The sequence below is a fragment of the Lampetra fluviatilis genome, chromosome 8 (assembly GCF_964198595.1).
Source record: "Lampetra fluviatilis chromosome 8, kcLamFluv1.1, whole genome shotgun sequence".
Classification (NCBI taxonomy): domain Eukaryota; kingdom Metazoa; phylum Chordata; class Hyperoartia; order Petromyzontiformes; family Petromyzontidae; genus Lampetra; species Lampetra fluviatilis.
Window position 1 is genome coordinate 7,882,645 of NC_136282.1, and position 25,671 is coordinate 7,908,315.

General features: G+C 49.5%; 1 protein-coding gene across 1 annotated transcript; it reads left to right on the top strand.

Annotated features, from left to right (window-relative positions):
- Positions 1-139: 139 nt before the first annotated feature.
- On the top strand, positions 140-25,650 carry LOC144933821 (beta-parvin-like). The gene is made up of 13 exons (XM_078859008.1): positions 140-229; positions 892-963; positions 1,653-1,723; positions 3,732-3,834; positions 4,090-4,233; positions 5,459-5,574; positions 6,561-6,616; positions 8,778-8,806; positions 16,529-16,590; positions 19,576-19,644; positions 22,946-23,047; positions 23,396-23,468; positions 24,762-25,650. The coding sequence occupies exons 2-13, from the start codon at positions 897-899 to the stop codon at positions 24,860-24,862; spliced, it is 993 nt and encodes a 330-aa protein (XP_078715134.1). The 5' UTR covers positions 140-229; positions 892-896; the 3' UTR covers positions 24,863-25,650.
- The last annotated feature ends 21 nt before the right edge of the window (positions 25,651-25,671 follow it).

Below are 25,671 nucleotides of genomic sequence, written 5' to 3' on the forward strand. Positions count from 1 at the left end.
GTGCCTCGTGAAGCTGCGGTGAGCCCTGGTTCGACAGATAGCGCTGCGATTAAGGGGAAACTCGTGGCCCAAAACTTCCGTCTGCTTCTGTGCGAGCGCCCGGGTGTCACCGCCTGGGCACTGGCGTCACGGCACCGATGACACATTCAGGCTGCGGGCGCTCTTTCGCAGCAAAGCGAATAACATAAACTTGTCCGTCGCCGCACCCCTTCGGGTAATATTAAGAGAGGTAAGCGTTATTTTTCGCACGGAACTATGTCAGGCTTATGCATTGTCGAGGGAATATGGACGTAGCAAGAGACTAATGCCGGATACTGAGAACAGGCACGGATAGTCGATGTCGAACAGTGAGACTCGGGGAAAGGAAATGTTGCACTGTGTGATACCGATACTTGAGACGGAATTATATCCGTGGGTGTGGCATTAGTATGTTTCGTAAAGTGAGTGCCAGCAATCAGTTGTGTTTCACAAGGTGTGAAATGTGGTGCCTCTGCTGTATTTTGTGAGTAGCCAAGTGTTGGGTAGACCACATCAAGAGTTGAGTTAATATTTACTCAGATCCAGAAAACACATTTTTATATACCGTCTTGAGAGGGCCCCACATAAAGCACTTGAGAGAAGATGTAAATTATGTTGATAAGATACAAAGGAGATGCAATTAGGACTGTGGAGATGCCACCGGTGCAGAGCAGATTGAGTCCAGGGACACTGAGGGTAAGATGGAGGAATGTGGTAGAAAGAGATGTGGGATACGACCAGAGAAGAGGCAGAGAATAGAAGCACATGGAGAGAGAAACTGATCAGCCAACCCCATGCAGTCATGGGACTTTGGCTTAGGAAATGAACATGTCAATTCGAGTGCTTTCTAATGAATGTTGTGTGAATGCTCAGAGACCATGGCCACGAGTCTGAACGTGTCGGATGTCATGAAAGATTTACAACTTGATGAAGACTGCGATCTGGGTATGAAGATAAATGGGGTCAGATTCAAGTCTTGAAAAATGTTTATTTACATCGGATTTGTAGCGAGAATGTACCAATGTGTTCGTTACCAATATTTAGACAAATTGCAAAGGCGATGGATGTGTTTTGGTCTTTTCATGTGACCCGTATAGTTCATCTGCACTCCACAGCTCCAGTTTCTTTTTACACATGTATATTTCTGAAAACGCAGGAGCTCTAGAGGTATAGTCTTGTATTATTCTAAACCCACTACTCTAAATGTACATGCACAGCTCTTTGCCAATTCCTTGCTGAATGAGGGCCTCCCTACGCAACTTGTACTGACCAGAGTGAAGGTTGGTCAAGTACACTGTCGTATCGGCACGTAAGTTAAAAGCAACATCAGCAGGGCGTGGAAGTCCCCAGGTTTTATGCTTTCCCTCGCCACACTAAAACATAATTTGGAGTTCGCCAAACATCCTAAGGCAGGACCCTGATGAAAAAAAGGCCGAAGGCTCAGTGGAGCATTTATTGGGCAAATTAAAGAATCGAGTTATAATTGTAACATTTAAAATAAGTCGTCTAAACAAAGGCAACACTTTGTTAATACAGTGAACAGGAATATAAAAAATGTGGTTATTGATGAAGAAAAATTAAACCAGCATTTTGTGGTGCTCTTCCCCACCCCCCCCCCCGGCTCGCCACTTCAGACGAAAATGAGACGACACTGGTGATACAGCCCAACGCGTATCGGGATGAACAGTTTCTCCAGCTGTCCGAGGTGCACACTCCAACTCGGTGGGCGATCGGACCGCTGCCTGATTCAAACCAGTTCCCACATTCATCTTCAGGACCCCTCTTCGTGTTTCCGTTTATCGAAGCTCTTTCCAAACTGCATGTTTCTCTCCCCACTTTACGCTGACAGCATTTGAAAGTTTCTTGATATAGTTGTGTATTTTTTTCCATCACATCTAATTTAGAGTTAAAATACAAGCCGCTCCTGTAAAATGCTTGATGCCATCAAATTGTGTTGCCATAATTGCACGTGACCTTCGCGATTGTGATGTGCCCTGGTTTTGGGTTTATGTCCACAAAACGGTCAATTCGCTCACAAAACCATTCCTGTTCTCCATCAAGTGAACAGTGCAGTTTGGGAGCATTCGCTGACCGCAGGTGTAACTCCCAGGTGGCATGAAACATTTAAAATAATCACATTGTAGGCGGCCAGGTGGCTCAGAGGTCGGGACACTGAGCTGGCATTGCTGAGATCCTGGGTTGGAATCCAGACAGGCACCTGTGATTTAACCGGCTTCTCAAGCATACTAAGTGCATGGCCTCTGCTAGGTGCCCAATAATATCATCGCACACACATTTTGGTTTTGCACTTAATTTGGTTAAATGCCAGCTCTGAGAGATAACAAAAATATCGACTTTACTGTCATGTGACGAACATTACTCGTTCCCATGACAGTAAAGTCGAGGCAGAGCTGGTGGGGAAAGTAATACCGGGTTCTGTGTTGACCAGAGTTTACGTGAAGTGATCTCTTCGGTAGTTACGTGATATCTGCCAATCTCAAGCAAATAGCTGCATTGCTTTGCAAGAGGTCCGAATTGATACTTCGTATCATGACACAATGCTTGGATAAAATTGCAGGAAAGATGTTTAAGAGCATTAAAAAACAAAGTTACGAACGATGAAGATTTGGGCATCCGTGTAATTGGCAAGGAATTTGGAATTTAAGCGCACCGCTCTATGGTCACAATATTAGACTAAAATCCGCGTGTTTCAGACAACAGGGGTAGGCAGCCGAACGTCCAGGGCCATTGCTCTTGTCAGACCTGGTGAGGGATAAGCAACCTCTGGTGGGTCTTGTGTGTGTGTGCTGTTTAATGTACAGCGCTGCTGTGGATTACATTAGGAGAGTTCAGTGTTATGGCTGGTAGATTAGCTGCTGGTTCCAGGCTCCGTGGAGGCGAGATGAGTGATAGTGCCTGCGCCACTGGCCAGACCACCGGCAGACATTTCAACCACAAGGACCATACCAAATCCCAGAGAAGGGGAGAATTGGCTGTGGTGAAATGGTGCAGTCCACTGGTCACTTCCTACTTTCTGCTTGCAATAAACTGCTTTGTTGCAACGGTTTTTTAAATGTAATATATAATTACCTTCCTCTTTATGGTGCATTAAAAGTAGTTACATTTCGAGAAATACGTCACTTTGATTTGGTTTTACAAAAGCTAAATTGTTGTATTTTCTTTCATGTATAAATAACTACTGCCTCTGGGAGATCTTGTTACTTCCGAAGGGCTCCCAAAAGTTTAAGTTTTTTTTTTTAAAGGACTCAACATGAATAAAAACAAAAACACACCACGTATTTTATCTGGTAATGTTAGCACCAATTTTAGAGGTCCCTCTCCCCACCTGCCTTGGATCTGCCACTGGCTTCATTAACACAGTGCAAAGTTGCGTACAAAATCTACTCAAACATTTTCTATTAATAGGCATTGCATGTGTGTGCTACACCTCACTTCCCGAACACAAACCCACAACCGTTGTTACACTACCATGCCACATGAGTAAAACTCCATGCTCTTAATCATTGTTGTTGTTCCTTTTAGGGTTTAAATGTTTTCCTTTAACATTTTTTTGTCCTTTTCTAAAATCATAATTGTGTGTTTATTCGTGTAGCCTTCAAATATTTCTCTCAGGTTTGTCTTGAGATATTTGTGCTGTTTGTAGATGCCGTGTGAATCTGCATCGCATCCGCTGTCTCCCCTGTCACTCGCAGGCTCTGCTGAACTGGGTGAACTGCAGTCTGCGAGAGGAGAACGTTAAAGTCCGCTCCGTCAAGGACGACTTCTTCGATGGGCTGGTGCTCCAGCATCTCCTGGGTAAGTGACTAGTCGAGCAGGCGGACATAAATCCATGCGTCTGCATTGAACCTGCCCTATTGGACATCTGCTAGACCGCGCGTCTTGGTAGAGGTGGACGCACCCATGGTGTGACTATGGTTGATAAACCCCGATGTCTAGAGAGATAAGTGTGAGCATGGTTGGCTACGTACGGTGCGAAAGAAGTTCAACATACGCACATGAAAGTACCCAGTGGAAATCACACCGTTCACCGCACCTCCTCTCGCTCTGCAGAAAAGCTGGGCCGCGTGAAGCTCGACGTTCCGGAGATTGCGCTCTCCGAGGAAATCCAGAACCACAAACTGAACCTCATCCTGCAGAACCTCGACCAGCAGCTTTGTGCCCAGGATCCAAGCAAAGTCAAGTGGACTGTCAAGTGTGAGTGGAGACACCGGATCCGTGAGCGGTGATTGTGCCCGATGAGAACGTGTATTTGGCGGGCAGAACATGCCCTTGACTTTTCGATTTAAAGCTTTCGTGACTGCATGGATTCATCTTCTTGGTTCTTTCGGTAAAGTCACGTAGAATGGAAATAATAAAATAATAAAAATAAAATCATTCTCACGACGTTTCGGCCACAACGCAAGCAGCCGTCCTCAGATGGAGAACAGGTCTGTCTTCAAGGCAGAGTCTGAATGACTCTGTCTTCTCGATAGACCTGTTCTCCACCTGATGACGGCTGCTTGCGTTGTGGCCGAAACGTCGTGAGAATTATTTTATTATGTTTTATTTTTCTTATTTTTTTATTTCCATTCTACGTGACTTTACCGAAAGAACCAAGAAGAAAAATGAGGAGTCTTTCATCTCCCATCATTGGACAGATAATAAACGATGTGGCCGAAGCGTCGTGAGAATAATTGTAGTTTTATTATTTTATTATTTCCATTCTACGTGACTTTACCGAAAGAACCAAGAAGATGCCCTTGACTATTAATTAATTTATGTATTACCAACAACTGCGCCAAATGCAGTGCATGATACATTTTTGTACGATGTTATGGAATATCAGCCAGGCTTCATGCCGGCCAGGCTCATTCATCATCATCACGATCCATAGGCAGATCGCCGGTAGGTGTTCACTGCACATTTGGTAATTTCTTTCCACTTTCCCTTGTGTTGTGCCACTATGCTCAAGTCGTGCACATATTTCTGGTACCAATCTATTTTGTCGCCAATCCATTCTGTGTTAATGTTAAGCCTTCGTCTCTATTCGGTTCCTTCCATTTTTCCGAACAACACAGTTTAAATATTCCTGTTGTTGTCCATCCTAAATGCCAGCCATGTGTTTATTATCGTGGATACGTGATGTGTCTAAACCTTCACCCATTCCTTTCTTGCGTATCGCAGCAATATTTTCAGGAGCTAAATGTCGAGGTCTGCTGGCCACGAGAGGGCTTCAGGAGAGCGTCTGTGTAGTTCTTTGCTGTTCCAACTCCATTGAAGGAGCGCAGGCAACAGAGGTTTACTACGCGGTCCTTAGTTTGGGTCGCATGGCTGCAGTTGCACCTATCCGCACCTGCCTTGCCGAAATGGAATTGTTTTACTCTTAAGTCAGTGATTGATGCACATATTTGTGACGATGCAATGGCTGTTTCCCGTGCAGCGATCCACAGCAAGAACACCCTCGCCACCATGCACCTGCTCATTCGCATGGTTCAACATTTCTCCCCCAAAGTCCTCCTGCCCCACGGAGTCTCGGTCAAAGCCTACCTGCTGGAGGTGAGGTCGCATCTCGCTTAGGAACGAATCGATGATTTTCAAATACATTTTCTGCCACAGTTTTCTTGTTACGAAGAATAACGCGGAGAGATGTGGACATGGGATACATCCTCAGGGCTCCCAGCGCTGCAGGTTGTTCGACCTCAGTCGAGTCTCGCAAAAATACGAGTCCGGTATGAGTAGGTTGCATTGTCTACCCAGTGTTTTATTTGCCATAAACTATAAACTAAACAATTTTTTATTTTACCAAAAAAGGCCCCCTGAGATATATAGCTCTTTTTCAGAACGCCACGAATGAAAGCCCCACGAAGTGGCTCATCACGTGGAAATGTATAGCACCCAAATACTCGAAATACTCCAAAATAATGCCACGGTCAGAGGAGAATAGTAACTGCTTGCATTCAATCCTTACACGTAGGCCTGTCCATCTCCCCATGTATCTGTGTGAGTGTGTCTATGCACTGTATGTATGTATGGATGTACGTAGATGTGTGTCTTTGTGTCAATGTTCGTGTGCCATTGTGTCTATCCACACACATCTATGAGTGACACACCTGGGAAAGATGGTAATCCACATGTTGAACGGAGACCCATATCTCACCAAACTCACCGCAGCTCCAGTCTCCGTTCTTCTGGCTTGTTCAATTCCGATTTGCCCATTCCAGGTTATCAAAAATAATCTAGTAAGCCGGACACAATCCCTATCAAGCGAATGACAGGTATCATTCGCATATATGTACAGGCACAGTTAATTTAGTAGCTAACCTTCATGGGAGCCTGCCACGCTGGTGAAATCCAAAAATTTTTTTCCAGGACCCGTTGCTTAACAGGGTATAATTACAGAAACTTATGCAAGCCGGATGCGCACTCATCACCTGCTGAAATTTAGTTACATTTTTCATAAAGAAACGACACGATAATGTCTCAAAAAATGTAATGCGATCGTCAAGCTCACGATAATCCCACGTTTGTTCCGTGCGGTTCAGAAAGGTAAAGACACACTGAAGGCCGAGCAGGTTATGGAAGAGCTGACTCCAAATCAGTGAGGCAAACGCACGATCTCACGCACGCACACAAACCACAGGAGTGGGCCTAGAGATGCCGATTCTGAGGTACAAACATACTGAAGCATTATGAGACATCTCCTTTACCAGTGGCAAAATGTAGTAGTAGGTTTTTACCCTTTAAACTGGTACAAAAACTGACACCTTTATACAAGGCATCATGTTTGCATTAACCACAACACAAGCAGTCGAAATGCAAACAAAAAGAAACAACTCTGATGATGATAATGATATGCACTGTCCTTGAAGTTGATTGGTCCACACACGAGACAGCTTTTCTTAGAGCCTAGTCTCCATTGGTGTTGGACCAGATGACGCCAAAAGGCGTACAACTCAAAGACAGCGCACTATCAGAGTATTGAGAGCTCGGGGTAAGCATTTACACTATGAGACATCTCCTTTACCAGTGGCAAAAATAGTAGTAGGTTTTTACCCTTTCAATTGGTACAAAAACTGACACCTTTATGTGGTTATTGCAAACATGATGCATTGTATAAAGGTGTCAGTTTTTGTACCAGTTGAAAGGGTAAAAACCTACTACTATACTGAAGCATTTTAAACACGTAGTAGGCTTTCGCAATCAATATCATCCATAACACAGGGTTTTTTTTTGGTGGGTTACGCGATCTAACCCAAAACAATTTGATGGATAAATTTCGATTTAAAGCTTTCGTGACTGCAGGGATTCATCGTCTTGGTTCTTTCGGTAAAGTCACGTAGAAGGAAATTAATCAAATAATAAAAATAAAACATAATAAAATTATTCTCACGACGTTTCGGCCACAACGCAAGCAGCCGTCTTCAGGTGGAGAACAGGTCTGTCAAGTAGACAGAGTCTGACTTATGTTTTATTTTTATTATTTGACAGAGTCTGACTCTACTTGACAGACCTGTTCTCCACCTGAAGACGGCTGCTTGCGTTGTGGCCGAAACGTCGTGAGAATAATTTTATTATGTTTTATTTTTATTATTTTATTAATTTCCTTCTACGTGACTTTACCGAAAGAACCAAGACGATGAATTTGATGGATACTGAGGCATTCCACGGGATCGAGCGGTGTTCTTCATTGCAAGGCCCCCGGGGGGCCACTGGCGGTCCCTGCGGCCTTGAGCGCGGCCTCTGACATGCGGCCCCCGTCAATACACAAACACCCCGCAGCCTCATCGTGCTGCTGTCAAACCCAAATGGCTTCAAATGTGTGGCGGCCCTCGATGTCTTACCGGCGCAAGTAGCCCCCTTCTGAATATTTGTGAAGGGGCCGTCCATAAATGACGTCACGCACCTAGGGGGGCGGGGGGGTCAGATTTTTGTGACGATGTGTGACGGGGGGGGTTAGATAAATGTGACGTCACATAAAAATGCGCAACTTTAAATAAATATAGAATTGTTATAACAACACTAATTGTTATAACAACACTCCTACAACATCAGAGTGCAGCGCTACATTAAATATGCACTACAATGACAATAGTTTAAAGCAATTTGAAGCATATTTTATTGTAAAAATGGAAATATATTTTTTTTTGGGGGGGGGGGGCAGAGCTTTGTGACGTCATATTTGAGGGGGGGGTCTGACTTTTTGTGACGCCGTGTGACGAGGGGTGGGGGAGGGGGTCAAAAATCGTCCAAAATCGCGTGACGTCATTTATGGACGGCCCCGAAGAACACTGTGGTAGAGAATATCACTCACGATCAGGGGAGAGTGAGTGGGGAAGTACCCGTGTATGCATTGCTTTGAGTGGTGTATGATAATTATGCAACGGGGAAAAACAAAGACGTTGAATGTCCAGGGAAGGCTTACGGGTTTCCCAGGAGAGCTCCCTCACACAGAGGATGCTGCTGGGAAAACCAGGAGAGGTGGCGAGCCAAGGCGTGTCGTAGACCTGACGCAGCCCAGGGGCAATCATGCTCACGGAATGAACGATGTGTTTGAGAAGAATGGATGACAAGGAAAGATGCAGATTGTGCTCTGGACATTCGTTAGAGTAGTTGTGCATCGTGTAATGGTCCTGTAGACGTTCACATACCTGACCTTTTCACGTATACACCCATAGCTCAGTCCTCACAGAGCCAGATATGCGACGTATCACGTGTCGTGAATGGAGTTGCTAATTCAATTGTCTCGTTTCGTTTACAAGGTTGCAAGTTGAGAGAGAGTGTCAGAACAGTGAGTCATACATTGACAGTCGTACACAAAGAGCACCGCTTGCATTTGTAGTGGTGATACGCGCTGGGTGTATATGTCGTGTGCCAGCGCGTATGTACGTGTGTGTGTGTGGTGACGCGCGCTGACGGGGAGGAGCAGGCGTCAGTGCGCGGGTGGGGGTAGTGCTGCTGATTGGCTGTGTGCCGGTGACGCGCCCAGAGGGAGTGATCGGGTAGCAGCGCGGTGTGATTGGTCGGGGAGTGGAAACACGCGCTGAGCGGAACCGGATCGTAGGGATAGCGCGTGGGGATTGGGTAACTGGGGAGCGGTGCCGACGTTGAGGTCCGCATCCGCTCCGTCTCCCGGGAAGAAGGGGTATATAAGGTGATGCACAGAGGAGCAGGGGGCAGAAGTGGAACCATCTAAGAATGAAGACGAAGGTGCAGAGATAGGGCCCGGAGTGGAGAGTAATGGAGAGTAATGGAGAGTAGAGGAGAGTAAGGTATAAGCGTGTAGCCAGCGAGAGAGAAAGGTCTACACGAGCTGAGCAATGTATAGTGTGTAGCCAGCGAGAGAGAACGGTCTACACGAGCAGAGTAATGTATAGTGTGTAGCCAGCGAGAGAGAAAGGTCTACACGAGCTGAGCAATGTATAGTGTGTAGCCAGCGAGAGAGAACGGTCTACATGAGCTGAGTAATGTATAGTGTGTAGCCAGCGAGAGAGAAAGGTCTACACGAGCCGAGTATGCATACGGTGTAGCCAGCGAGAGAGAAAGGTCTACACGAGCCGAGTATGCATACGGTGTAGCCAGAGAGAGATGCAAAGTCTACACGAGGCGAGTGGAGAGTGTAGCAGAGGCGCAGAGTCTACACGAGGCGAGAGAGGAGTGTAGCCGAGGCGCGGAGTCTACACGAGGCACAGAGAGCCGGCAGCACAGAATCCAGAGTCAAGAGAAGCGCATTGTGAGAAGAGAGGCCACGCGTTGTATTGTTACAAGTCAAGATTTAATAAAAGAAGTGTGTTCCCGTCAAGGAGTTTCCTGCCGTCATTTTCCAATACTTCATCTGGCGTCAGAAGTGAAACGGGCTTCCAAGTATGGAGACGAGGAAGACCCGTAGGACCCACGGGATTGACCGCGAGGAAGACCTGGACGACTCGGGGCCGCTGGTGGCGGGGGGTGAGGAAGAGGACTTGCCCACGCTGCAGGGTCCGTCGACGGCGCCGGCCGAGCGACCGGGGACAGACGCCGGGCTTCGTGAGGCGCACTCCCGACTGGCGGAGCTGCTGCTCGCCGCCGCGTCCATCTTGGCGGAGATCAGCTCGTCGGGAGGAGCGGGGACGGTGGGGGACATTTTACAAGGTCGCCCCGCAGATTCCCGCCAAAACGAATGGGGGATTCCCGCCATTGCGCCTGGGCCTACTTTTGGCGGGAACGGCGAGCGCCACGTGGTGGTGGGTTCCCAAGCGCGCGCATCGACGTCATCAGCGCGCGAGGGGGTCCGCCATCTTACGTCTGCTGCTGGAGCCGCCATCTTAGACACCGACGGACAGGCGGAGAGGAACCACGAGGCGGATGACTTCATTTTTCAGCAGCGCCTGCCCACGTTGTCAGCCTTCAAGGCGGAAGGCGGAGACTGGGGCCAATTTCAGCGAAGGTTTTTGGCCCATCAAGAGATGTCAGCGTGGTCCGATGCTACGGCGCTGCGGGCATTGCCCGCCATGCTGGACGACGATGCGCTCGCGGCCTTCAGGGCTGCACGGAAGTCGGACCGCTCCACGCTGAAGGATGCGCTGGGGTTGTTGGCCAGGGTCTACGGGCCTCCCTCTACGTGCCGCCATCAGTTCTACGCAAGACGGAAAGCGGCCACGGAGACCGCGCTGGCCTATCGCACGGCGTTGCTGGCTCTTGCTGATGCGGCGTTCCCTCGGATGGACGAGGAGGGCCAAGACGCGATGGTTTTGGAGCAGCTGCTCAAGTTGGCGCAGGACCTGGGGGTCCCTATCAACACAGCTGACGAGATTGATATTTCTTCTTTGAGAGTCGCCACGAGTATTCAAGCGCACGAGGCCCTACAACGGAAGCAAGGCGTTGGTTGCAACGCTGCTGTCGTCGCAGCCCCGGGTTTGGTGGTCGCCGAACCCCAAGTCGTCAGCCCACGAGAGGAGGCGTTCGCCACGGGACGACCAGGGGACTGGAGGCCGGGGGCCCGGTCGCCTCTGCGATCGGGCCGAAAGTCGGAGCAACCAAGATCTACTCCGACCCTCGTCACGTGCTATAACTGCGGCCTCCGGGGCCACGTGGCGTCCGGGTGCCGCGCTCCGCGGCAGCGCGCCATGGGAGCTCGGCTGGACGACGACCGAGAGCCCAAGGCATCTCTACAATCCCCGGCAAGTCGCGGCACCTCACACGCTCGGCCTGTTTATTCGGCACACATGGGACGCCGCGTTGCGGCGGAGGAGGGCCGGTTAAGGTTCGGGGATTCGGTTCGGCGAGGGGGGTTCGGCCGGGACCAGGGAGACATTGAATGGGCGGAATTGGGGCATAGAATTGTGGCTGCTTCGGCGGGTTCGTCCGTTGTTACGGGATCTATTGATGGGGTTGAGATTAGGGTGTTAGTGGACACGGGGGCATCGGCAACTATTATATCGGACCTCATTTATAATATTCTTCCGGTCCAATGTCGTCCGCTGCTTCCAGTGGATGTGCCAGTTTACGCCGCTAATGGGGGATCGTTGGGCATTATCGGTCAGGTTAGGGCGTCCATTTGCATTGGAGATATCAAATTGTCGGGACCCGTTTTCGTTTCGTCTTCTTTGGCAGTTCCGTGTCTTTTGGGCACTGACTTTTTGGCTAAAATGCCCATTAAAATTCTTATCGATCAACGATGCATTGAACTGCCATCGGGTCGCCGGATTTCATTTTTGACGGGCCCTACTGACATTCGGACGGCGTGCGCTACGATACAAGCGGTGGCGACGCAGACAGTGCAAGTGCCCCCGGGTTCACAGATGTTGATTCCCCTCCGGTTGCGGAAACCATGGGTGAGGGAGGCTTCGGGACAGAGTATGCTTTTGGGTCCCTCTAACAAGGCTGTCGGGGGTCTTGATTTATCGGTGGCTCACACTTTGGTGCGGGCTGACAGGGATCCGTTTGTGATGGTTTTGAACGCGGGGTCGCGACCAGCTGTCATTCCGCAGGGCACCGTGCTGGCTCACGCGGCGCAGGTCCCTGGGGATGATGGTTTGGTTGCGCAGGTGGGCGCGAGCCCCGCGCGGAACGTTGAGCCAAAGGAAGACCTTGAGTGGGTCCATTCGTTATGTGCCGCCTCGGACGATTTGTCGGCGGCGCAGTTGGGTGCGCTGCGCGAGTTGCTCATTGAATTCTCGGATGTATTCAGTAAACATAAGTATGACATTGGGTGCACGGATTTGTTGCACCATCACATTGAAACGGGCGATGCGGCGCCGGTCAGGCTAAATCCCTTCCGACTGAGTCCCGTGGAGAAGGAACATGTTCAGTCGGCTGTTAACGATATGCTAGAAGCCGATATTATTTCGCCCTCCTCTAGCCCGTGGGGAGCGCCTATTGTGCTGGTTAAGAAGCAGGACGGGTCCCTGCGATTCTGCGTTGATTTCCGTCGCCTGAATAAGATCTCTGTGGCTGACGCGTATCCGCTCCCCAGGATGGATGAGTCCCTCGATGCATTGTCTGGTGCGCGATATTTTTCGACTCTTGATTTGTTATCGGGGTTTTGGCAGTTGCCGCTCGACGAAGAGTCGAAACCTAAGACAGCATTTCGGACTCCAGGGGGGCTGTTCCAGTTTAACCGGTTACCCATGGGACTTCACTCCTCTCCAGCGACGTTTCAGCGACTTATGGAGCTGGTTTTGTCGGGCTTGCAGTGGGATACATGCTTGATTTATATGGACGATGTCATTGTTTTCAGTAAAACGTTTGAGGAACACCTCCGGCGATTGAGAGGGGTGTTCTTGCGAATGCGATCGGCTAAGTTGAAATTTAAACCGGCCAAATGTCACCTCCTTCGTAGATCCGTTAGATACTTGGGTCACATTGTCGATTCTTCGGGGATCTCCACCGATCCCGCGAAGACGGATTGTGTCGGTTCGTGGCCGACACCTACGTCCGTTTCCGACGTGCGTAGTTTCATCGGGTTTGCTTCTTATTATCGGCGGTTCGTTGAGCACTTCGCCACTATTGCAAAACCCTTGCACGCTCTAACGGCGAAGGGAGTGAAGTTCAAATGGGGACCGGAGGAGGAGGCCGCGTTTCGCTCCCTCCGGGACGCCTTGGTGGGTGCCCCACCCTTGTGTTATCCCGATTTTGCCAGTCCCTTTTTGCTGGACACGGATGCTAGCAACACGGGCATTGGGGGGGTGCTATCCCAAGTCGTTGGGGGTGTCGAAAGAGTTGTCGCCTACGGTAGTAGGGTGTTGTCTCCGGCGGAGCAGCGCTACTGTGTCACCCGTCGCGAGCTGCTTGCCATTGTTTTTTTTGTGCAGCAGTTTAGGCCATATCTTTATGGTCGTCACTTTACAGTCCGAACGGACCACGCGGCGCTACAGTATTCATTGAGGGTCGCCCAGCCCTCGGGCCAGTTGTCGCATTGGTTGGAAGTCCTCCAGGACTATCAGTTTACGACTACGTACCGTAAGGGGTTGCGACACACGAATGCCGATTGCTTGTCGCGGTTGTTGCCTTGTGATGAATGCGCGTGTTTGTCGGGATCGGCGCGCTGTAAACCGACGCTTGCGGGGGAGATGGGGGCACTGGCTGCGACAGCGGGCGCACCGATCGGGGATGATTCCACTGCCTCTCAGGGTCGGGACTCGCTGCTCTCGCTGTCGCTCAGCGAGTGGGGCCGCCTCCAGATGGCGGACAGCTCGCTGCTAGCATTGCGCCGCAAGGTTGGGGGTCCCGAGGGGGACCAGGAGCGTACCGGCTCCTATGTACTTGAGCGGGGCGTGTTGTTGAAATGGGACAGTTTGTCCCGGCGGAACGCACTCGTGGTGCCTTCCGCTGTGAGGGGGAGGGTTGTCTTGGCGGCACACGAACGCCTCTTGCACTTGGGAGTTAACAAGACGCTTGCCCTGCTTCAGCGTGACTATTACTGGCCGGGAATGGGAAGTGATGTGGTGCATATCCTGAAGGGGTGCGTTGAATGCGCCAGGCGTAAACCACCGGCCGTGGCAGCTAATCCACCGCTGCAATCTATTCAGGTCTCGCGTACCAACGAGCTCGTTGCACTCGATATTTTGGGGCCCTTCCCAGTCACGCCGAGAGGGAATAAATATTTGTTAGTGGGGGTCGAATACTTTACCCGATGGCCTATGGCGTGGCCTCTCGCTAACCAGTCGGCAGCGGCTGTGACGGATGCCTTCGTCCAGGGCTATGTCCTGGACAAGGGGGCTCCCGAACGCCTGCTGACCGACCAAGGTAAAAATTTTTCGAGTAAATTGTTGCAAGAGGTGTGCGATCTGTTGGGTACCAAGAAGGTGCGTACCTCCCCGTACCGCCCGCAGACTGACGGGATGGTGGAGAGACTCCACAAAACCTTGACTTCCATGCTGTGCCAGCAGGTGTGCGAGGCACATGTAGATTGGGACCTGCAGGTCCCGGGAGTCCTTGCTGCGTATAGAATGGCCCCCCATGCAGCTACGGGGTTTTCCCCATTCTATTTGATGTACGGTCGGGAAGCTGACCCGCCAATAGAAACGCAACTTGGCCTGTCCGCTCCACGAACTAATTCTAATTTGGCAGAACATATTAAGTTTAATATTCACAAGCTGACAGAGGCGAGGGAGGCCGCGCGGCTTAATTCGCGGGCTCGCCAAATTGCTAATGAACGGTTGCGGGCACGGAAGGTGTCCATGCACGAATGGAAACCAGGTGACAGGGCCTGGCTGCATTGCCCTCAGGCACCCTTGGCTACGTCGCCTAAATTGTTGAGGTCGTGGAGGGGACCCGTGGAGGTCGTGCGCGTTGCACGGCCCCAGTGCGTTCAGATAAAGTGGGGAAAGCGCCGGTGGTACGTTCACCCCTCCCGACTGAAACCGTTCTCGCCTCCATATGGCCTCCCCTTGTGTCGTGATGGCCGGGCGTGTGACGTGACCGGCGACCCAGGGGGGGAAATGTCTCTGCCTGATCCACACGTATTTTCGCCTGATCTGCTCCCAGGTGTCTCGGAACTGACAGCTGCCGATCACCGGCGGCCGGATCTCCGCGGCGGGGCCGGCCCTTTCAGGCCCGTTCCGCGCCGTCTGGAGCAGCCGGAACCGCCGGACGGTCGTCAGTGTCCCGCCCCATACGATGGACCAGCCAGACGGACTCGCGCCAGGTCGTGCTACTTTGCATGACCTGCCTCGTGAAGAGTCGGGGCAGTTGGAGCGCCTCGTCACTGCGTGTAGTCGCAGGGACGTGGGGCGCGTTCGTTTCGAATTTGCTCGTATCGTGTTATTGTTGACTTTTCGGGTTCATTGTCGATCTGTACATAGTTATTCTTGTTGTTGTTGTTGTTGTGTTATGTTACGGGGCACACTCGGGGGGTTACGGGGTTTTTTTTTGTTGGTTGTCGTTTTATCGTCGCGGTTGGTTGTTGTTAGCAGCCGGGCCGGCTGCGAGCTATGTGGGAGGGGGTGATGTAGTGGTGATACGCGCTGGGTGTATATGTCGTGTGCCAGCGCGTATGTACGTGTGTGTGTGTGGTGACGCGCGCTGACGGGGAGGAGCAGGCGTCAGTGCGCGGGTGGGGGTAGTGCTGCTGATTGGCTGTGTGCCGGTGACGCGCCCAGAGGGAGTGATCGGGTAGCAGCGCGGTGTGATTGGTCGGGGAGTGGAAACACGCGCTGAGCGGAACCGGATCGTAGGGATAGCGCGTGGGGATTGGGTAACTGGGGAGCGGTGCCGACGTTGAGGTCCGCATCCGCTCCGTCTCCCGGGAAGAAGGGGTATATAAGGTGATGCACAGAGGAGCAGGGGGCAGAAGTGGAACCATCTAAGAATGAAGACGAAGGTGCAGAGATAGGGCCCGGAGTGGAGAGTAATGGAGAGTAATGGAGAGTAGAGGAGAGTAAGGTATAAGCGTGTAGCCAGCGAGAGAGAAAGGTCTACACGAGCTGAGCAATGTATAGTGTGTAGCCAGCGAGAGAGAACGGTCTACACGAGCAGAGTAATGTATAGTGTGTAGCCAGCGAGAGAGAAAGGTCTACACGAGCTGAGCAATGTATAGTGTGTAGCCAGCGAGAGAGAACGGTCTACACGAGCTGAGTAATGTATAGTGTGTAGCCAGCGAGAGAGAAAGGTCTACACGAGCCGAGTATGCATACGGTGTAGCCAGCGAGAGAGAAAGGTCTACACGAGCCGAGTATGCATACGGTGTAGCCAGAGAGAGATGCAAAGTCTACACGAGGCGAGTGGAGAGTGTAGCAGAGGCGCAGAGTCTACACGAGGCGAGAGAGGAGTGTAGCCGAGGCGCGGAGTCTACACGAGGCACAGAGAGCCGGCAGCACAGAATCCAGAGTCAAGAGAAGCGCATTGTGAGAAGAGAGGCCACGCGTTGTATTGTTACAAGTCAAGATTTAATAAAAGAAGTGTGTTCCCGTCAAGGAGTTTCCTGCCGTCATTTTCCAATACTTCACATTTATTTACAAAATCCCATTATTATTATTGCTCCTTTAAAATTGTTTCGATGAACACAGCTTTAATTTCCACAAATATCTTCCAGGCGACAATCCCATCGACGTCATTTTCAGAGTCTCGCCGGAAAAAGTGCCTCAGCTTGAACAGGTAAATCAATCCCATGACAGTTGAATTAAAAGGGTCTACATTTACACATTTATTTCTTGCAACATTCGGGGGGTGGCGCAGTGATTAGAACTGCGCTGCTCAATCAACCTGGAGGTCCTCGGTTCAATTGACTGCGGCTCACATCTCTCCCCACCACGACCTCCAGCCCTCCTCACTCTCCGTTATGATCAAGTTCTGACAGTCCCCGACTTACGAGCGAATTCTGTTCGTAGGTCGAGGACTGTCGGTGTGGTTAAACAACTCCAATTATTGACATGGCGTACGTGTAGAGGCCTTCCCCATAGGTGTGGTGGTGGATTTGCAAAGGGCTGGATACTCTGAATAATATCTTTCCATCACCGCATACACAACCGGGCTGCAGAAAATGCTACCGAACTCAAGGATTGACCAGTGGGTGGCGTTACACACCCAAAGCTACATCTTGAATAAGGCGAGTCGCCAGGCACGCCATTCCTGTGTCCAAAAATCCATTCAAAGCCAACCCCATAACGTCTGGGTGGCGGGCGGGGGGGAGGAGGGTGGGGGGAAGGTGGGTGGGGGGAAGTGAGGAGGGGGAAGGTGGGTGGGGGGGGAAGGTGGGTGGGGGGGGAAGGTGGGTGGGGGGGGGAAGGTGGGTGGGGGGGGAAGGTGGGTGGGGGGGGAAGGTGGGTGGGGGGGGAAGGCGGGTGGGGGGAGGTGGGTGGGTGGGGGGAAGTGTGGGCACCTGGAGGAAGCCGACCCCCCCCCACCCACTACTGAAGGCTCAGGGCACCTTTTAAATTCTTATCGTCAAAGTCAAGAGAACGTTGGGTGGTCAGAGCTGGACGAAATGCGACATTTTAGTCCGATCGAGTATTGGGCATCAGAGCCGTTGCACCACCACGTCTGGGCGAGAGCTCGATCGAGCATGGTGGATGATAGACAAAAGGAGATTGTCGTTTCTCATTCTATTTTCGCGTGCCACATTTGCTTCGAGTTTGTTTAACATTGGCTGCGGCGTACCCACCCCCGCCAGCTCCGTCAGGAGTTTTTGTATTGCCACCCCCACTCCACCACTGAACAAGGAAGGTCATGTTACGCGGTTGATTATGAAAGTTATTTGTTGGCATTACAAAAGTGTCTGTTGACAGAAGATGTTGAGAACACTTTTAGAAACGTGTTGAAGCTTTGATATAGTATGCAGCATCTCTCTCGCCGTTGAGGCTAGTACAACAGAGAAGCAGATAAAAACCAACGAAAAATGTTCAGCAGGGGCGTGGGCCTTACCGTTGCTGAGGTGTGGTTGAGATTTGTCGTGGTCGATTGTATTATGAAAAAATCCAACAGTATTCTGACAGCAACAGACAGAAATGCATGAAAATGTAAGTAGGTTAACATTATATTCTTGGTTCTTTCGGTAAAGTCACGTAGAAGGGAAACAATAGAATATAAAAGTATATAAACAATATTGTTTTATATATTTTATTCTTATCATAGAATATGAATTCCCTGCAGTCACGAAAGTTTTAAATGAAAATTTAGGTTAACATTGCTTTATAAATGGTACAGATTGTAAGTTTTGAAATAGAATGTGATAATGAAATCATATCATTAGCTAATTCGGTATGGGTACCATTCGTTTAGCGCGAGGCTATCATGAAGGCGCTTTGTTTCACCTCAGGTGAAGTATGGTATTCTTCACCTGAGGACGGCTGCTTGCGTTGTGGCCGAAACGTCGTGAGAATTATTTTACTATGCTTTATTTTTATTATTGTATTATTTCCCTTCTACGTGACTTTACCGAAAGAACCAAGAAGATGAATCTATGCAGTCACGAAAGCTTTACATCGAAAGTTCACATCGTTGCGCTTCACGAACAAGTGCGCAAACACCCAAATGTGCATAGTATTGCCGTAGTTTTACAGTCGGAGGTGATGTCGCTATGTGTTTTTTTTACCAATTAGAAAATTTGCGAGTAACTTTTTACATTTGTATCGTGACGCTGGCGCACATGGCCTGCTCTTCTTCGAATAACGTCGCGGGATCTTGAACGTCCGCTGTGCAGTAGATGGCACGTGTTTGGTCAGTACACCTGGGAAGTATTAACCAGGGCTGCCACTGAGCTCAAACCTCGAACCTCTGCAATGAGCAGCAGATGCGCTACCGCTCGTCAATGTCACTGCCCTGTATTCAGCAAAGACTTGTCATGAAGTTTGGACAATTTTTTATTTGATGAGTTTTTGGCACGTGTAAGGCAATGGGAGTACCTGGAGAAAATCGAGGAATTCAAGGGGATAAAGGTCAAAGATCCACGCAGATGGATTCCATAAATAATGACTGCCACCTTTGTGATTAAACAGTGGTGGTGATTTGAATTAGTCCTTCTGTGTAAAACACAGTGCGCTTTATGTAAAACAATACCCATTGCACAGAGACGCCAGAGCAGATATTGGGTTTTGGGTCAATTGGTGAACTTTAAAGTTCGTGGACACCACGAGATCTGAACCCTACCCTCCTGCCTCATCAAACATGACCCACACGGGGGTGGCACGAAGCCTAGAGCAGACCAAGCCAAACGTTCAGAGCCCAAGCAGCTGAAAGGGCCGAAAATGAATGCAAACAAAAATACGGTCGAACCAAATATGAGATCAATTTGAAATCCTAATGAACAGAAAAATCATACTCTATTAACATTTACAAAGCTTATTAATCTTTCTCATCCCTATCTTGTGTACATCTCACCTTCTGTAATAATAACTCAAACTTAGTTTTTTCGCATACATCTCTCGAATATCATCACTACATCCGTGTCCCATCTGTTTCTCTCTTCTTTAATCTAACTCTATCTCTTCTGTCTCGTCGTTAGGCGTTTATAAATCGAAAGCCCCCCCTCATCCCATGAATAATTTCTATTTAGGGCCCTCCAAGAGGCCGGAACAACCACTGCAAAATCCAACAATGAGTCCGATCTCTTGCCTGCGCTGACCAGCTAAGGTGTGTCTTCAGATGCTGCTCGCCTTCGCAAACGGTCACCTATCCGGGCTGCATCTCGACATCACGGACCTCGTCACTCAGGTGAGATGTCCAGCAGGGGCGAGTGAGCATTTGTATGTAAGGTACGTATGTACATTGAACTTCTTTCGCACCGTACGTAGCCAACCGCGCTAATCGGAGGTGCGGGGGAAGACCAATAAACTAAACACAAAAAGCAATTCTCAAGAAATGAGTTTTCAATCTAGATTTAAAAGTGCATAGCTCCAGTGGCTTTCTAATACCAGAAGGAAGGGCGTTCCAGACGGCCACAGAAGCGCATCTGAAAGCGCACGATGCAGTGCCCGTCTATGTTCAATGGCTCGCCAAAAGCCACTGCGAGGATGACCGCAGTTCACGTGATGGTTTATGCTCCTTCGTGTGTTAACCATCAGTGTTCGATGGCTCGGCAGTTTGCACGGCCACCCAGAGGCAGTGCCAACAGGGGCAATACTGTCCGCCCCGGGCCTCGCACAAAACAGCGCCGCACGAGAGACCTGTGGACGGTGAAATAAGGAGGTCCCGCGTGGAATTCTGGTCCCTGTCCTCCAGGAACCTCTGGGTGGGCGCCACGGTGGTGAGATATTAACTCCCACGTCTGGTATGCAAGGAGGTCTCGTGGGTTCGATCCCGACCCTGATGATGCCCGTATATTTGAGGTTTGCATGTTCTCCCCGTGGTCGCGTGGATTGTTTTCCGGGTTTTTCCCTCCACATTTAGAAACATGCGTTTAGAGTGTTGGGCTGCGAAAAATGAACACGTGATAAGCCACTTCGTTGAACTATCGTTTCTGAAAAAGAGCTGTATGGCTCAGTGGACCTTACCTGGTAAAATTAAATACAGTTTAGTTTTGATATTTTCTGTTATTTTCTTTGAACCTATCTACGTGACTTTACCGAAAGACCCAAAGAATATAGTTTAGTTTCTAGTTTAGGGGCGGCTCTGAGCGTCCTTTGTTTCAGGAGTCTGTACATATTGTTGGGTGTTATGTTGTGGTGGTGTTTGAGAATTGAATGAAATTGTTAAACACCTGTTCTACTGTCACGCGTACACAGCACTTTTCCAAATCCACTGCAGGATGATGGCATTTCCGTGCCGTGTGGGTTGTAGGGGTTACTTAACCACACACCACAACACTGCTCTGTGGTGATTGGTGAAGGCTGGGCACATAGATGTGACTACAGAACCATAATAGATGGGCGCAATGGAAATCTGATTGGTTAAGCATAAATATTGTTTTCCTCTGCCTAGTTAAATTATATTGAATAAATTAATAATTGTTTTATTTATTGCACATTGAATTTTAATCATCCTCACCTACCATCGTTGCAGGACAGTCATGTAAGAAAACGCCGGAGTAAGTTATTCTCAAGTTACTACACAGACATGGAAGAGAAAGATTCCAAATGGTCCTTTGGCAAGTGTGAGGCTTTATATTTATTTTAAGAGTCAGTGGCCGATGTCACTTTTTGACGGGTATTTATTTATGTGATTCTGTGCAAGCGCCCGTGTGTGTGTGTGCACGTGTGTGCGGGTGCCTTTGTATGTCTGGCTCTGTGCACGTATGATTGATTGTCCGTGTGCCTGTATGTATGTACTGTATATATTTGGTTCTGTGTATGTGTGTCTGCCCAACGACCTGCCATTGTTCCACTGCAGGAGTGGGCGTCCACATCGGATCCAATTCAAATCACAATAGCCTGGTCTTGGCTAGCCGATAAACCTTGCAAGCAAAAATGTCACCATCGCTTGCAGCTGGGGTTGGCATCGTAGCCCCCTCCTCCCGATGCCGAGGGGAAATGGGTGAGGTCCAGGACTTTGACTCATGCGGCTGCCTTGGCCCAGCACCTGCTTGGGTGCTTTGTCATCAATTATAATCCTCCCACCAAACCCATCCCTCCATCCACTCTTCACGAGTGATGGGATAGTTGTGGAGAGAATGGAGACGTTTCCATACCAGGGCAGTGTGCTTATGGCCACCTCCAGTTTGGCAGCGGAGGTCTCACTCAGAATCAGTAGAGCGGCATCATTGTTTCATCAGCTGCATAACGTTGGCTTATCGTTCCGTATGGAACTCCGGGTCTTCTCAGCCACCGTTATACCCTCCATTATTTATGCTTGCGAAAAGTGGAGTTCTTTAAAGGAACATCTGTGCCAGTTTGAAACGTTCAGGCTACCCTGCCTATGATCCCTCCTGTGGTTTAATCGGGCTTGATTGTGCTAGCTCACACATCCTTGAAAGATCTGGACACAATACCATCAGTGAGCTCCTCCAGCAGGTGAGGCTACGTTGCCTGGGTCACGTAGACCGCGTTCCCAGTCACCGCATGTCCAATCAGCTTCTGTTTTGCCGTATAGAAGGGGCTAAATGGGCGCGGAACAGGCTCGAGAAGAGATGGACTGATGTGGTACAGGAGGATGGGGAGCTGAGTGGACTTGCCGATGACTGGTGCCAGCAGTGTCAAACCCAGCCTCTGTGGAGGAGGCTCGCGTGTAGGACGCTGTCGGCTAGTTTGAGACAGTCGCCCTTCAACAACAACGGCGTGCAGAGGAAAAACGAACACAACAACGAGCAGAGCGCCGGGCGGCTTGAACGCAGCGAGTTGGCGCAGTGGAGGTCACAGGTGGTGCATCTGCCAGTCAGCTCAGTCAGTCAACCCACGGCGCCTAGGTCTGTCCCGTGACCTCCTGCCAACGAGCCTTCGACACTCCACGTGGCTTCAAGGTGCACCTAGCCTGGCACAAGCACCGTGGTGACATCACCACCACTTAACGGTGAACAGCAATCCGTTGTTGGTGTTGTCTGTGAGGGGATCGGCAGTGTAGTAGTTCGCACACTGCTTTCCGAACCCGGCGTCGCAAGTTCGATTCCCACTCACGGTCAACATCGGTGACGAAAAATGAACCAGACCTGGGCCTCCCCTAGGTCGGCTCAGCCTTAAATGAGTACCTGGTGTTGTGTATTAAACATCACCATTGTGGAGACAAAGGCAGCTGGGCGTGGTGCTGCCCACACCACACACACAGTCTCGTGTGCTGTGTTGGCCTTCATAGGTGCTGCTCGCTAACAGCAATTTTTGTCTTTGTGTGTATGTCTGCGTATATGTGTGTTTGTATATGATTTCTTTTATATGTGTGTGTGCATGTATACATGTGTGTCTTTGTCTCAGTCAGTCAACCCACGGCACCTGGGTCTGTCCCGTGACCTCCTGCCAGCGGGCGTTAGACGCTTCACGTGGCCTTAAAGTGCACCTAGCCTGGCACAAGCGCCCTGGTGATGTCACCGCCACTTAGTGGCGAATGGCGGTTGTTGTTGTTACGTTGGTGCGACCGTGTCCACATCAAGTTTGCAGATGGAGTGATGCTGGTGCTACTGCTTGGCCAGCTGAGCGGGTACTTTGTCCCTCTCCACAGCTACTACCTGAGCCCTGAGTCAAGAGAGCAAAAGGTGACATTTCTCACTGTGTGTGCCAGTCAGAAATTCAACAAATCATGTCCAGATACAGTAAATCATTGTTTTAGCCACATGGTTGGTGATATCTCAGTCTAGTGATTCGTTTGCTTTCAAGAAAGGTGATATGGGTGTCGTTTCCTGGGGCACATATAAAATATTGAAATATTTATGACATGAAGTCTTTCTGTTGGTACTTTATAAGAGGAACGTAATTCTTCAAATTGTCGGCGATTCGAAAAATTGTCACATTTCGGGGTCACAGCTCCGTAAGGAAAAATCTAATGTTTTGCTTTGTTTTTGCTCTCTTGTTTGTGCAAATTTCCTCGTGTGTTACTACCGCAGGTGCACAACGTGAAACTGGCACTAGAACTCATGGAAGACGACGGGAACCCAATGTCACCCGTTCAGCCGGAAGGTAACGCAAGCAGGGCCACACGTTGAAGCGTGGGACACACAAACGCTTTGCGTTCGGTGACTTGGAGAGCCGAACGCCCTTTCGGAAACCTTTTTTGTTCTTCTTGGTTCTTTCGGTAAAGACACATAGAAGGGAAATAATAAAATAATAAAATAAAACACAATAAAATTATTCTCACGACGTTTCGGCCACAACGCAAGCAGCCGTCCTCAGGTGAAGAACAGGTCTGTCGGGAAGACAGTGTCTGTTTTCTTCCACGTGATGGAATACTGTCCTTAAAGTGGAATTGGCCAAACATAGTCGAGTCCTTTTATATTTGGTTAACATGCGGTGCCTTTCTGGCATAAATCTGACACGCAAAGCTAAAACATCCCAATGAAGAGTTTTAAGACTCAGAGTGAGGCCTTTCTGGATGTATACATCACATTGTTGTTATTATTAATCCGTGTAAAAAAGTGCACAGGCATAGATAATTCAGTTGAGATTGCCTTCCACTATAAAATCTCACCTTCACCTACACGTACTCTGGCCAGAGTTTAATTCGAGCAGGATCTGTCCAGGCCATCACACCACGTCCAGTAGATCTCTCAATTTGACTGCAGCTACAAACGACGTGGACACTCCCAGTCAACCAGTGACCAAGAAAATGATTCAGTGAGAAGTTAAGCTCCCGATGGTCGGGGCGATCACAGCACTTGCTTGGTATTCGAGTCTCCAAGAATGGGCATTGCCATATTCTTAGGTTTTTTTCGGTAAAGTCACGTGGGTAAAAAATTAAACTTAATAAACGTAAAATAAAAAATAAAAAATAAAAATCACGACGTTTCGGAGGCAACACAAGCTTCCGTCTTCAGGTGGAACCGTCACAGCACGATAGCTGTATCAAGTGACTTGTCTGTAAACCCATCTGTGACTTGATACAGCTATCGTGCTGTGACGGTTCCACCTGAAGACGGAAGCTTGTGTTGCCTCCGAAACGTCGTGATTTTTATTTTATTTTTATTTTACTTTAATTAATTTTAATTTTTTACCTACGTGACTTTACCGAAAAAAACCTAAGAATATGAATCCTTGCAGTCACGAAAGCTTCAAATCTAGAATGGGCATTGCCGTAAATTTTCACGTGGGACTCAGGCGAACGGATGGAGGTCTTCACCTCGGTTGTGCGTTGGCCGGAGCGACTCGAGTCTTTTCGCCGAGTTGCACCCACCCCTCTCCCCACGCTGGGAGAGGCCACTCTCTCTCTCTCCGCTGTCCCACAGCGAGCCGTCACGAGTGAGTCTCTCCCTGCAGAGATCGTGGACGTCGATGCCAAAGCCGCCATGAAGATTCTCTACGTCCTCTACAACAAGCACAAGACCTCGAGCATCGCGTCTCAACCCCAGTCCTCGTGACTCCTCCCGCAGCCACGGCGCCCTCTCGCGACCACCTCATTAAGTCGCCTGCTCGCTGCACGTACCCGATGTTTGGTAATCGCGCAATGTGGTTTAGGGGATTCTGTGGCCGGGGTTACCGCGGCGTCTAAATGCCATCACCCAGACACACCGGTGGAGGATAGGTGCTTAGAGCCATCATCTGGTGGTGTGCTTGTGTAGTTGTCTGTGTGTGTGTGCTTGTGTCGGGAGCGGTAGTGTAGCAGTTAGGGTGCTGCGCTACGAAACTGGCGACCCGGGTTCGATTCCCACTCACGGTCAATACCAGTGGCGATTATCTGAACTGGTCCAGAGACCCCCCCCTAGGTCGACACAGCCTCAAATGAGTATCTCATGCAATGTGTGAACTTCGCCACTAGGGAGACAAAGGCGGCCGGGCATGGTGCTGGCCACCCACCCAGGGGTGGCCCGGGATTGTCTAGTTCGCCGAGTTAAATGGGGCGCCAAATTCGAGGGGGGAAAATACAAATGATAAAAATACAAATAAAATAATGAAGATGTCATTATTTCAATTCCCGTGCGTGTGCAGAGGGAATATGAATTATAATTCACTTCTCAACATCTCTGAGAATGTATTGGTCAGACGGACGGACGTACAAACGTAATAAGTATGCCTCTTCTTCTTGGTTCTTTCGGTAAAGTCACGTAGAAGGGAAATAATAAAATAATAAAAATAAAACATAATAAAATAATTCTCACGACGTTTCGGCCACAACGCAAGCAGCCGTCCTCAGGTGAAGAACAGGTCCGTCGAAACGTGAGAATTATTT

Coding starts and splice junctions, on each gene's coding strand:
- LOC144933821 (XM_078859008.1), top strand. CDS start 897: ATGGCCACGAGTCTGAACGTGTCGGATGTCATGAAAGATTTACAACTT. Junction 5,575..6,560: donor TCAAAGCCTACCTGCTGGAG/GTGAGGTCGCAT, acceptor CGTGCGGTTCAG/AAAGGTAAAGACACACTGAA. Junction 16,591..19,575: donor AAGTGCCTCAGCTTGAACAG/GTAAATCAATCC, acceptor GTGTGTCTTCAG/ATGCTGCTCGCCTTCGCAAA.